This window comes from Chiloscyllium plagiosum, unplaced genomic scaffold (genome assembly GCF_037043375.1).
Source record: "Chiloscyllium plagiosum isolate Xiang-an unplaced genomic scaffold, Cpla_swu_hap1 HiC_scaffold_5, whole genome shotgun sequence".
In the NCBI taxonomy this organism is placed as follows: Eukaryota; Metazoa; Chordata; class Chondrichthyes; order Orectolobiformes; family Hemiscylliidae; genus Chiloscyllium; species Chiloscyllium plagiosum.
In genome coordinates this window covers 36,006,039-36,020,469 of record NW_028270143.1, presented here as the reverse complement: position 1 = coordinate 36,020,469, position 14,431 = coordinate 36,006,039, and the positions used below count along the sequence as shown (strand labels likewise).

Below are 14,431 nucleotides of genomic sequence, written 5' to 3'. Positions count from 1 at the left end.
TTGGATATTAATTCACTGAACTCAAAGTCATGTAAACTAATACCAATATCTTAGATTTTTATTTAGAAGTGTATAAGTTATAACTTACTTCCCTTTTATATTTCTACTTTGTACTTATATTTGAATGTGTGTATGAATGTGTTAGTGAAGAAATCCCCTGTATTTGAACATGTCGTTAAATAATTCCGGCCTGTTATTTTAATTTTGAGGAATTTTACACAGGGTTTATTTCTAAGATTGAAACTCAAAATTAGGACGGGGGAGCAATCATAATTTAAGTTCATCCACCTTCTGTTTTTGTCTGTGACAACATCGTGAAATTTACAGTGAAAATTCTTATCTCTTTATTTCTCTTCTTTCTATTTCCATAATCCTTTTACAAGAATTTTTAAAAACTTATTTATTCATGCAATAGACAAGGAAATAGAAATCATCACTATTTGCATTCACTTCGAGAGAAACAAAGAATTACCATACTTTTGCAAATGGAATCCGGTGTTATGATTGAAAAGTGCATATGTGTCTTAAAATTGTCACTTTTATGAGTGGATTCTAACTATTTGGGATTTGCCAACCTCACTTGAAGAGATACACTGCACTTTGTTTGACTTTTGGCACAGTTTAAAATATATTATGATGTCTCTAATTTCATGACTGAAAAGCTAAGAGACCGCATTGTTAACATAAAGGTGTTTCTCTTTTTGCTTTTCAGTGTAAAAACCCCAACCCCTGAAGGAGCGAAATCAAATCCATCGAAAAGACATCGGGACAGATTGAATGCAGAGCTAGAGCGCCTAGCCAACCTCCTGCCCTTCCCACAGGATGTTGTAGCCAAATTGGACAAGCTTTCTGTTCTCCGCCTCAGTGTCAGTTACCTCAGAGCTAAAAGTTTCTTTAATGGTAAGACCACCCTATGAAATATGTTTCACATTCATGCTGTTAGCCAAAAGGAAAGTACTCCTGTGAATAACAGGATACAAAAAGGGGGTGTGTAATTCCTGCGGAAAGTAAAATTTAAATGTTATCATATGATCTTGAACTTTGTTGGATTGAAAGGAAGTTTTCTTTTTGTTGTGAAAATAGATTTTCTTTTGAATATTTTTGAATTACTTGCATAGGTGCTTTACTCGCTACGCAATTGTAAGGCTTTTTCGACAGTGCAGTAAACTTGAGCTCGATTTAAAATAAAGAACTATTTTTCCAGGCTGGTTTAGCTCTTGTTGATGTTTAAATATTGCATTGTAAATATTTTGTTATAACATTTACAAATTGGGCTTAGTCTAATGTGAATATAGATTACTTGCCAAATCTTAGTTTATTTTGTAATGGTTGCTTTTTAAAACTGATATATCTATTGTAAACAATACATGCATTGTCATCTTTTTCTTGCCTCTTGTAGCAAAGCCCATGCAGAGATTTGGTTTGTTAAAACTAAATAATAACTTATTTGAATTTGTTACTTTGCAGTATTTGGAAAGTATTTATCATTAGAACATAATTTGGTCGATTCCCAAAGTGCAATGATAAGATTTCAAGTTAATAAATCAACAAACAATTATTAGTTATCAATTCAGCTTTTATGTTAATAGTTAACATTGTCGCAAATCAATAGATTTTTTTTAATATGAACAATAATGTTATACAAAATTATGTATTTAAATAAAGTTAAAAATCACACAACACTAGGTTATAGTCCAACAGGTTCAATTGGAAGCATACGAGCTTTCGGAGCGTTGCTCCTTCAACAGGTGATTGTGCTTGTATTTAAATAAGTTTGTTTTCACAGTTTTGTACTGTAATTAGCTGTTTGTGGTGAGGAATGGAAGCATTATGCAAATTAGGCATTCTTATAACTCCCCCGAGAAAGCATTCGATTGCCGTTCTAAAGATTTGGCATGTAAATTTCAAATTGCAGACTGCTTTTATGCTTATAAATTCTCAAACTATGTTGGGCCAGTATTATTAAATCACAAATGGCTACTGAATGAGAATACCAAATGTTGGATTTGTGTTCTATTGGAAGAGACAAGGCTAATTAAAGGGGTAGAAGGGAAAATTGGAATTTAAGCTCAAATTTGTTCTGTGAGGTTTATCTTCCGACTGCCAAAACAAAATGTTATTGAGTAGATGCACACTGGATGTAGAAACTTCTAGCTAATGAATATGATGAGTCGGAGGAAGCAAAATAAGACTAACGTGGGGTTAAAATTATTTTTTTGCGTGCAACGATTATTTAAAAAGAAAACTCAAATCTTGCGCATTCCTACAGTTAGCTGCAGATGTTCCTTGAGAATATTAAGTATTTTATTGCATGATATAAAAGTCCCCTTAACAATATGGAGGACTTAGAAGTATACAAAAGTGGTATGTTTTCGCTTTATACTGGCTTATGTTATACTTTTTAAAAGCTGTTAGTTACATCTCTTGACTTTGACTGTTTTGCCTTAATAATCTTTATAGCAGTTGTTTTAATTGAAACTTGAGAGCAAGTTTTTAAATTATGACCATTTTTGATTTAGTATTGAAGTAATTAAAAAAAAAAGTAAGATTCTGAAGTAAATTTTATAATGTCCTATTATCTTTTTACAAATTTTGGGAGCAAAGGTATTTAGAATTCTCTTCTGAATGTTAACTTGATGATACTGTTCCCACGTTATAAGTAACGTCTTTAGATTTTATTTGTCCACCTAACATTTTGGTCGTAGGTATTTGTAAGCTTTGACCATATGATTTGTTCTGCTGTATTGTCTTGCTGATGCACTCTTTAAGATATTAGGTCTATATTTGTTTATTTTCATATAATTGTTCATGAGTTTTTGTATTCATACTCGTTTTTTTTTACTCTCCTGGTTCCAATACTGTTACCTCAGTAATGACTGATTTGATATATCAACATTTATTTTAGTAGTGAAGTCTGAATTCAAAGTGTCAATGGTTAAGGTAGGATGTATGGGATTTTCTTGCTTTCGTTGAACAATCTGAGTTCTCGGTACATATTAACACAATTATTTGTAAAATGTATCTCTTGATGCTAATGGTACCAAGGGATATGTGAATAGTGCAATAAAGTACTATTGAGATAGCACTATATCAGCCATGGTCTCGTTGAATGACTGAGCTGGTTGAAGAGGCTGAATAGCCTGCTCCTCCCAGTTCTGACATCCTTTACGTATTATAATGCGTACAAGATATCTCTTATTGTTACTGATTTCTAAATCACCTACAGTTATTGGCAACTGGCCAACTACTTCCCTCCTTTTATTTTGAAACTGCTTGATGAATCCTCTTGTCAGTAGATGTGGAGCTGGAGAAACACAGCAGGCCTGACAGCATCGGAGGAGCAGCAAAGTTGCCATTTCAGGCTGGGATCCTTCATCAGGACTGGGGTGGCAGAAGGGAGCCCAGAAATAAATAGAGAGAGGGGTTGGGGCTGAGGGAAGGATAGATGGGGCAGGTAGGTGGAAATTGTGATTGGTCATGGGGAGGGATGGAGCGGATAGTTGAATAGGAAGATGGGCAGATTAGGTCTGGTCAGGGAGGTGAGGAGGAGAGGGAGGGCTGGATATGGAATGAGGCTGGGGAGGGGAGATTTTGAAGCTAGTGATCTCTACGTTGAGGCCATTGGGCTGTCAGCTCCTGGGGCAAAATATAAGATGTTATTCCTCCAGTTTGCATTTGGCCTTACTTTGACTGTGGAGAAGGCCGAGGATGGACATGTCGACATCAACGGATACATTGTCACATGACATCAGCCTCTCACTGTGCTCAATGTGTCAAATTCCAATCATTGATCAAGCAGACCTTTTTGTTTAACAGACTGATATCCATACTTCAATCTAGGCAGCGCAACGCACATATTTGACAGTTCCAGAAGCTTGATTGAAATTAATGAACTCTTTCCTAATTCGATTGATCTGCTTTTCAAGGTTATTGGTGCCCACCGCCTTTTTTAAAAAAATCGACATGCATCATACGAATGTTTTCCATTACAATGCCAATAGACCGTTATCAGGTCCACCTTCAGTTGTGAACACCCTCATATCAACAGAACTGCTCTTATTGCTCGATGTGTGTCATTTAACCCTTAAATGTATTGATGCAATTTCCATAGCTTACCCTTTGTGCCCGGTGCTTTTGTTTTGAGGGCTTTAGTCACAAGCACTTGCCAATCCATAGGGGTTTTGCTATGGTTTCTGAGAATGCTCTCCATCACCCATACTATCCTGTTGCCTTTACTAGCTGCGACCACTTTTCTTATGTTGAGATTTTTCTGTCCACTCCTATCAAGATGTTTGACTGAAATTCTCTCTACTTAAGTGATGGTTTCCTCAAGTACATCTCCCATGTCAGTAATAAAGGCTGGAAATTTTTATGTCTCTTCATGGTCTTTCCTATTTATACCTTGACCTGCCCTAATTTTAATTCCCGTGTTGGGTGCACAGAGACAGGAGAATTTCTGGGTCTGTGAAACCGACCTTTTTAAAAACACCTGCTTGCACTCCCCGCTTTGACCTGGTCTGATGGTGTGAGCTGGATTTGCCTGATTGATATGGGAAGTGCTGAGAATGCTGCCAGTTCCCAAAGTGGCCTGATGCAAAGTCTGCCTGGAGGGTTTTGACATCAAATCCCAAAAAAACTTGGATTAGATATCAAGCATTCCTCCAGCCCTCTCATCCCCAAACATGCCCTGTATTCTACCAATGCCATCTAATGCCCTCTATTCATCTTTCATGGTCCCTCATACCCCCACACTACCTTAATACCTATTTCCACTCAACGTCCTTTTCCCTTGACCTACCATGCTGGCTCACCTGATATTCACAGTTACCCATAGCACAATGAAATCAAAAATAAAGTTCTATTCCTTAAACTTCAGACTACATTTCTGTGAAAAACAGTCTGATTCATTTAACAAAAATACATTTTGGTCTGCTTTAATATTTCCTGACTGGCCTTGACAAATTGGACCATTCCATTGAATTTATGCAGCTTTTACATACAATCACACAAGAGGACACTCTGACCTTTGTGTCCTGAGCCCTTATCCACAGGGTAGTACCTCAGCTCCCCTGGTTATTCAAAAATAAATGCACTCAGAACAAAACTACTCTTATCTGTTTTAAAAGTGCGCACTCTGGGTTCCAAACACTGGGGAACTCTGAAATCTGAATTCATGTATGAACAATAGCTCCTCCCCTCGCCCGCTCACAAACTGTGGAATTGAGATTTGCCAAGTTTGGGACCAGGATTTAGGATATCTTCGATAATGTTTTGCCAACGTGGAAAAAGTCTCCATTGCAGTGAGAATTTAGGCCTCAATATGAATTTCCAATTGGCGAATGTTTTGCACATAACACAATTGCTTGAACTTAAGGGCGGCACGTTGGCTCAGTGGTTAGCACTGCTGCCAGGGAACCCGGGTTCAATTCCCGCCTCAGGTAACTGTCTGTGTGGAGTTTGCATATTCTCCCCGTGTCTGCGTGGGTTTCCTCTGGGTGCTCCGGTTTCCTCCCACAGTCCAAAGATGTGCAGGTCAGGTGAATTGGCCATTCTAAATTGCCCGTAGTGTCAGTTGCATTAGTCAGGGGTGAATGTAGGGGAATAGGTCTGGGTGGGTTGCTCTTTGGAGGGCCTGTTTTCACACTGTAGGGAATCTAATCTAATCTAAATAAAACTTCTTATTTACTCATGGCAGGATGAAGGTGTTACTGCAATAGGCCAGCATTTATTGCTCATTCTTAATTGCCCAGAGGGCAGTTAAGAGTCAGTCATGTTGTTGTGACTCTGGAGTCACATGTATTGTAGACCCGGTAAGGACTGCAAATTTCTTCCCTAAAGGCTATTAGTGAACCAGATGGGGTTTTCAAACAATTGGCAATGGTTTCAAGGTCGTTATTAAACTCTTTACTGCATTCAAATTTCTACTATCTGCTGTGCGGGATATTGAACCCAGCTCCCCACAACATCACCTGGGTTTTGGAATAATAATCCAGCAGTAATGCCACAAGACAATCACCTCCCTGCTAAATTGGTTTAAAATTCCAAAATGATAAAACATGGTGTACTTAATGTTTTAAGATACCTTCATGCAATTTGAGGTGAAAAGTGCATTGGAAAACAAAAACTTTCACCCTAAATATACTTTTGCCTTCAAAATAATAAAAGTTTGGCTTTGATTAATCAACATTTATAAAGTAACAGGCATGGTGCCATTAAGTTATTATTGCATCTGTGTTTGTTCTTTAATTGGTGATGTCATGATCATTAACAGCAGAATGATGTAAAATTGATAGTCTGGGCATGACTAAGTGGTAGACTGTTGGAGAAAGAGTCGTGAGTTTAACTAAAAATGTAAGCAGATGTTTGATAATTGTTGAGTTGATTAGCAACAGTGGAGCCAGAACTTTTTAAATTTAACATTGGCAAGACTAAAACCATCCTGTTAATCCTGTTCTCACCCACAGTAAATTAGGTTCTCTTCCATGCTGAGCTAAATTCATAATCTTTGTTCAAATTTTCAAATCCCTGGTGTCAGGATCAAGCTCAAACTTGTGAGTATTTGATACAGAACTCATCTTTTGTGGAGAAAATCCAACTTGGGATTTACACACACTCTGCGAGTAAATGTTTTGAGTATTCTGCACGTTCGTGTCCCTGTTATACAATTGTGTCCAAACTGCTTAGTATCTTTTGGGATGGTGAAGGTGCCAGCAGCGAAGCCCAGTTATGGACCTCCTCTGTTGTTATGGAATTACTCAGTACATTTAGCAGCTGTGATTGTATATAACAGTCCTATTCTCCAATATCATCTAACTAATGCCTCTTCATTTCAGTAACATTGAACAATCAGGACCTCATGGTTATTTCCTGGATAAGTGCTGCTGATGTGCTGTCTGATGTTATTGTGGTCAGACAGCATCAAAGCCTGTTTCTCTGCACTGAATTCCATGAGGAGACCTGGTGATCACATGAGTGTATGAGTGCCACACAGTTAGAAGATGTCGTATCAGCAGTTGAAAGTTGTAGTCAAATCCAGCCAATTCCTCATTTTTCTGAAGAAAAATGATGAAGTTTCTCTTGCAAACAGCATTTGTTACTTAGTTAATTCATGTGTGTGCTGGAGATTGATACATGGTTGTGACTGAGGCATTCATGGAAGATTTTTGTTGAAGTAGACACCACTACTGGGTGAAGTGTCATCCCTGATCTGTATGTTGCATGCAACTTAGTATGGGAGGATGATGTTTGTCTGTCTCCCTTTCTCTCTCTTGCTCTCTGGAATTATTACTTGAAAAAATTAAGTGTCTATGTGATTTGGTGGTTGTTCCAATTTAAAAAAAAAACCCAAGGTGTCTGCTACAAAGCAATCACTACTCGAATCTAAAAGTCAATTTAGCATTTATCTCATTAAAGGCATTTGATTTTATTGTGTATTTTTGTAGTTGATCATTTTCTCGACAAACATCATATTGACTGAGCTTTCCAAAAATGAAAGTTTCTGTTGTGAAATGGCCTCATTTCGTGGCTATATGTCTGGTTTTTAGAGTCAAGGCTTATGATTTAATCTATTAGTAGCTTTGTGGCTAATTGTCTAAATTTGAGGCTAGAGTGCCAGACTAGGTGGTTTTCCTCTTCAGACAGTAAGCTTCCTGAAAGCTGTTGTTGGTGGTGAACTTTAGGTTTGGATGTATGATTTCTTTGAAGGCCATTTTAAACATGCAAATTAAACCATTTTGAATGAGAGGAGAATTAGACAATTTTTTTTGCTGAGATTTAGGGACTTTTTTCTGGAAAGTTACATGTGCTGCTGATAATTAAGCACGTTCTGATTTCCCTGCTAGATTCATAGAAGAAAAATGGAGACTTGATTGAGCTACCTGGAGCACTAAGTTAAATTACAGGATTATAACTAATAACAGTTGGCCATTTTTAAGGTAAGTTTGCAGGAATGGTGAGGGAATGCAAACTGGACTGAAACAAAAAGCAGCTTTATTTTAAAAGAAAATGAAGCTGATACATTTATTATCGTGTGTAAGTTATTAGTTGTTTCAAAATAGCACAATATTTGAAGGAAAGAAGTGCCTGAAGGGTTCAATAGCACCTTTGACAGAGCCTTTCAAACCCATTACCTTGACCACTTAGAGGTCCAAAGGCAAAAACCACTTAAGAACACCAATGTCTGAAAATTCCCCTCCAAGCCACACACCATCCTTACTTGGAACATATCGCCATTCCTTCACTGTCACTAGAGCACCATTCCTAAGCACACTGTGGATGTATGGGCATTAAATCATGGCCTTGTTAGTGACAGTCACATCCTCGGAACATTAAAAGCAAATAGCAGGAATAGGCCATTCAGCCCCTTGAACCTCCTCCATCATTCAGTAACATCATGGTGGATCTAATTGCATTTTCAAAACCATATTTCTGTCTCCCTTGATAACCTTCCACCCTCTTAATTAACAAGAATTCGTCTATCTCTGCCTTAAAAATATTCTAGGACTCTGTTGACTCTGCTTCCACCACTGTTTTTCAGGAAGAGCTTTCCAAAGCTTAATGACTCTGAGACAAACAAAAGATCGTCATTTCTTTATTTTTAAATGGGCAATCTCTAATTTTTAAGGTCTTACTCCAAAGTTCTAGATTCTCCACATCTACCCTGACAAGACCCTTCAGGATAGTGTACCTTCCAATTGTCACCCCTTACTCTTCTAAGCTCCAGTGGATACAAACCTGTAGTTTCTGCATCTTTTGCTTTAAGACAGCCCACTCCTTCAAGGTATTAGTCTAATAGACCTTATCTGAACTGTTTTCAATGCATTTCCATCCTTTCTTAAATAAAATGACCAAAACTCTGCATGGTAGCCCGGATGCAATCTCATTCAATGTTCTGCAAAGCTGAAGCATAACCTCTTTATTTTTGTATTCAAGTGGCCTTGCAATATGTGATAACATTCTATTAGCCTTCCTAGTTATGTAGTGTAACAACATACAAACCTTTTCTGAATCATGCACTAGGACACCAAGATTCCTTTGCCCTTCATAAATCTTCAGTCTCTCACCATTTGGATAATATGCTTCTCTTTTTAGTCTTCCTGCCCAAATAAATAATTTCACATTTTCCCACATTGTACTGTATTTGCCAGATCTTCAACCACTCAGTTAACCAATGTACATCCCTTTGTCAGCTCTTTACGTTCTCATCAAAAGTCACTTTTCTACCTCTCTTTGTGTTATCATCATATTTAGCTGCCATACCTTTGGTCACTTCTTCTTATTCAAATGCATAAATTGCAAATATTTGAAAACCCAGCACTGATTCCTGCGGTGCAGCATTCATTACATGCTGCCAACCTGAAAAAGATCCATTTATGACTACTGTCTGCTTCCTGTTAGCCATCCAATTTTCGATTCATGCTGATATATTATCCCTTATACCATTAACATTTATTTCCACAATAGGTTTTAATGTGATACTTTATTAATTGCTTTTTGGAAGTCTAAGCACAGTATGTCCATTGATTTCCTATTATCCACAGCACATGTTATCTTCATAAAGGATTCTCAAAAATTGGTCACTCATGACTTCCCTTTCACAAAACCATGTCAACTCTGTCTGGCAACCTCAAATGAACTTTTATAACACATATATTCATATAACTTCTTTAACAATAACCATGGAAAAAATATTTGAACCTGACAGATGTTACGTTAACTGGTCAGTAGTTTCCTGCTTTCTGTCTTGCTTCCTTTTTACGTAAAGGAGTCATATTTGCTATCTCCTAATCTAATGCTCAAATCCGAGAGGTTTTAGAAAATTAAAATTAACAATCTTGCTGACCACTTCTTTTAAGTCCTAGGCTAAAGTTCATCAGGACCTGGGCACATGTGAGCCAGCAGCTCTAGCAGGGTACTCTCTTCTACCTTTTGCTGATTGTGAATTTTCCTTCCCTCCCATTTCCTGATTTCTGCGGCTCCTTTTAGATGTTACCTATATCCTCCACAGTTAAATATTATGCAAAAAACCTTCAATTCATCTGCAATTTCCTTATTTTTATTCATTAATTCTCCAGTCTTACTTTCTTGAGGACAAACAATCATTTTGTTAACTATCGTACCTTTAAATGCATCCCTAACCGCATTTCTTGGGGATGAGCGAGCTGCGATATCAGCGTAGGCTCCATATGTGTTCGTGCACTGTGACAGATCTATGCTGATTACTGCAGTGGGAGCTGAGGCCTGTGAGAGTGGGAGACCCTTCTCTCACTGAGATTGCCTATACTCCTGGCTGCTCCCAGAGAGCGATAGGTAAACTGTGTGGAATCTCAGTCGTGTACCCACAGATCCATCAAAACAGTGACCGAAGCCATGTGTGAGAGGTCACAGCAATTCATTTTGTTTCCCAGTGATGAGGTCAGTGCTGCAGCCCAGGCAGTAGGATTCAGAAACATAGCTGCCCTCCCACCAAAGGTACAGCATACCATCAATTGTGTACATGTGGCACTAAGAGGGTTGGGTCACAATGCTACAGAATTCATCCATAACAAGTGGCTCCATGAGATTAATAATTCAGGTGACTTATGATCACCATTTCCGCTTCTGGACGTGTGTGCCCACTAGCCCGGCATGCTGCCACCACTCCAATCATCCTGCAGCATTCTCCTGTAACTGATGTACAAGATCATGAGAGGCATGGATAGGATGAATGCACTCAGTCTTTTTCCCAGGTTGGGGAATTGAGGACGAGAGGGCATCAGTTTAAGATTAGAGGGGAAAGAATAAAAGGGAACCTGAGGGGCAACCTTTTTACACAGAAGGTGGTACACAGCGGAAGTGGTTGACACAGGTACATTAACAACATTTAAAAGACATTTTGATAAATACAGGGATAGGAAAGGATTAGAAGGATATGGGTCAAATGCAGGGAAATGACGTTCGTGTGGACGGACATATTTGGTTGGCATGGACCAGTTTGGGCCAAAGGGCCTGTTTCCTTGCTATAGGACTCGCTGACTTTATGGTGCATTTGAAGGGCCAAGGCTAGTTACTGGGGTGCAAGGGCTACTCACTACAACCATGGTTGATGACAGCTTTACAACCCCTGATTGCTGCAGAGCACATATACAATGCTACCCATGCTTCAAGCAGAACTGTGGTTCAGCAGATATTGGGACTGTTGAACATGTAGTTTCATTGCTTGGATCAGACTGGAGATCCCTCTTGTATCATCTGGACAGAGTGGGCTGTATCATGCTGATGCTTTGGAGCATAAAGTAGGTGACGTAGTGAATGCTGAGGAACTGGGAGGACAGTCTTCTGAGAGGAAGGACATTGAGGAGGGAGCATTCTGCTGTGTCAGGTGCTGCGAACCAGACAGGACCTGATTGACACCAGATTCCGGTTGAGGAGAGTTAGATGCAACAAACCATCATGTCATTTAAAATTGCTGTTAGTCGAGATGGCAGCATATAGTTTGCATTGTTGGGGTTTACTTGTTGCCTCTATTTGTTTAGTTTGTGTTGTTTTTAGTGACTGCAAGTAAAAGCTGATATTGGGAATTGTCTAATTACTTGCCTGTACGTGACGTTCTTCTAATGGACAATGAGCAACTTTGTGGCCTGGTGGTTGAACAGCAATTGGGATGACAAAATGGGCAGTATATGAGATAACAATAATCCAGGGACAGCATGTTCCTGAAAACAAAAAATGCCGGAGGTCACAGTGGGTCAAGACGCATCCATGGAGGAAAAGCAAGCTAGCGTTTTGAGTCTAGTTGGCGCTTCATCAAAGTCCATATTACAGAGAGGGAGGCGCTGGGCATTTTAAAGTGCATATAGGTGGATAAATCCCCAGGATCTGATCATGCGTACCCTAGAACTCTGTCAAAAGCTAGGGAAGTGATTACTGGGCTCCTTGCTGAGATATTTATATCATCGGTAGCTACAGGCGAGGTGCCAGAGATTGGCTAACGTGGTGCCACTGTTTAAGAAAGGTGTAGGGAAAAGCAAGGGAACTATAGACTTGTGAGCTTGACATCATTGATGGACAAGGTGTTGGAGGGGATCCTGAAGGACAGGATTTACATGTATTTGGAAAAGCAAGGACTGATCAGGGATAGTCAACATGGCTTTGTGTATGAGAAATTGTGTCTCATTAACTTGATTGAGTTTTTTGAAGAAATAGCGAATGCCTTGATTAGGCAGAATGGTGGACGAGATCTATATGGAGTTCAGTAAGGCGTTCGACAAGGTTCTTATGGTAGACTAGTTAGCAAGGTTAGATCACGTGAAACAAAGGGAAAATTAGCCACTTGGATATAGAACTGGCTCAAAGGTAGAAGACCATAAGACATAGGAGTGGAAGGAAGGCCATTTGGCCCATCAAGTCCACTCCGCCATTTAATCATGGCTGATGGGCATTTCAATTCCACTTACTTGCACTCAACCCATAGCCCTTAATTCCTTGCAAGATCAAGAATTTATCAATCTCTGCCTTGAAGACACCTAACATTCCAGTCTCCACTATACTCCGCGGCAATGAATTCCACAGGCCCACCACTCTCTGGCTGAAGAAATGTCTCCTCATTTCCATTCTAAATTGACCCCCTCTAATTTTAAAGCTGTGCCCACGGGTCCTAGTCTCCATGCCTAATGGAAACAACTTCCCAGTGTCCACCCTTTCTAAGCCATGCATTATCTTGTAAGTTTCTATTAGATCTCCCCTCAACCTTCTAAACTCTAATGAATACAATCTCAGGATCCTCAGCGGTTCATCGTATGTTAGGCCTACCATTCCAGGGATCATCATGTGAATCTCCGCTGAACACGCTCCAGTGCCAGTGTGTCCTTCCTGAGGTGTGGGCCCAAAATTGGACACCGTATTCTAAATGGGGCCTAACTAGAGCTTAATAAAGTCTCAGAAGCATGTCATTGCTTTTATACTCCAACCCTCCTAAGATAAATGACATTACATTTGCTTTCTTAATCACAGACTCAACCTGCAAATCAACCTTTAGAGAATCCTGGATTAGCACTCCCAGATCCCTTTGTACTTTGGCTTTATGTATTTTTTCAACATTTAAAAAATAGTCCATGCCTGTATTCTTTTTTTCAAAGTGTAAGACCTCACACTTGCTCACATTAAATTTCATTGGAGCACTCTCCCAAACTGTCTAAATCTTTCTGCAGCCTCCCCACCACCTCAGTACTACCTGCCTGTCTGCCTAACTTCATATCATCGGCAAACTTCGCCAGAATGTCCCCAGTATCTTCATCTAGATTATTAATATATAAAGTGACCAGCTGCGGCCCCAACAAGACAGAGGGTGGTGGTGGAGGGTGTTTTCTCAGATTGAAGGCCTGTAACCAACGGTGTGCCACAAGGATTGTTGCTGGGTCCACTGCTTTTTGTCATTTATGTAAATGATTTGGGTGTGAACATAGGAGATATAGTTAGAGAGTTTGCAAATGACATCAAAATTGGAGGTGCAGTGGACAGTGAAGAAGGTTACTTCAGAGTACAATGGGATTTTAATGAGTGGGCTGAGGAGTGGCAGATGGAGTTTAATTTAGATGTGAGATGCTGCATTTTGGAAAGGCAAATCAGGGCAAGACTTATACACTTAATGGTAAGTTCGTGGGGACTGTTACTGAAAAGAGAGACCTTGGAGTGCAGGTTCATAGTTCCTTGAAAGTGGAGTCATAGGTAGACAGGATAATGAAGAAGATGTTTGGTATGCTTGCCTTTATTGCTCAGTGCATTGAGTATAGGAGTTGAGGGGAGGTCATATACAGCAACAGTACCGGACATTGGTTAGATCACTTTTGCAATACTGCGTTCAGTTCTGGTCTCCCTGCTATAGGAAGGATGTTGTACAACTTGAAAGGGTTCAGAAAGGACTTATAAGAATGTTGCCAGGGTTGGAGGGTTTGAGCTATAGAGAGAGGCTGAACAGGCTGGGGCTATTTTCCCTGGAGCATCGGAGGCTGAGGCTGCTCTTATTGAGGTTTGTAAAATCATGGGGGCATGGATCGGGTGAAGAGCCAAGCTGTTTTCCTCGAGATAGGGGAGTCCACAACTAGAGGGAACACTTGCCTGGGTGCACAGCAGCCTTTTAAAGATGATGTGGGTGCAAGGGAAGCTGGAGTTTTGTCAGATGTTCTGGAATGGCAGATGGTGAGATGGGGCTCGAATTGGATGTGAAGGATGCCATAGGGATGGAGTAGGTAAGTTTGGCAAAATAGGGTAAGAATGGCACTATGGCTCAGTGGTTAGCACTGTTGCCTCACAGCTCCAGGGACCTGGGTTGATTCCAGCCTCAGGCGACTGTCTGTATGGAGTTTGCACATTCTCCCCATGTCTGCATGGGTTTCCGCCAGCGCTCTGGTTTCCTCCCACAGTCCAAAGATGAGCAGGTCAGGTGAATTGGCTA

At 39.8% G+C, this 14,431-nt stretch overlaps 1 protein-coding gene and 1 long non-coding RNA gene across 2 annotated transcripts in view; one reads left to right on the top strand and one right to left on the bottom strand.

The window, feature by feature from the left end:
- LOC122549768 (aryl hydrocarbon receptor-like) overlaps positions 1 to 14,431 on the top strand; it is a 191,888-nt gene that overhangs the window by 23,333 nt on the left and 154,124 nt on the right. The window contains exon 2 of the mRNA XM_043689763.2: positions 713 to 900. Coding sequence (XP_043545698.1) covers positions 713 to 900 — 188 coding nt within the window. The remainder of the gene's footprint in view (positions 1 to 712; positions 901 to 14,431) is intronic.
- The window catches only part of LOC148149907 (uncharacterized), a 100,734-nt gene that overhangs the window by 64,848 nt on the left and 21,455 nt on the right, over positions 1 to 14,431 (bottom strand). The window lies entirely within an intron of this gene.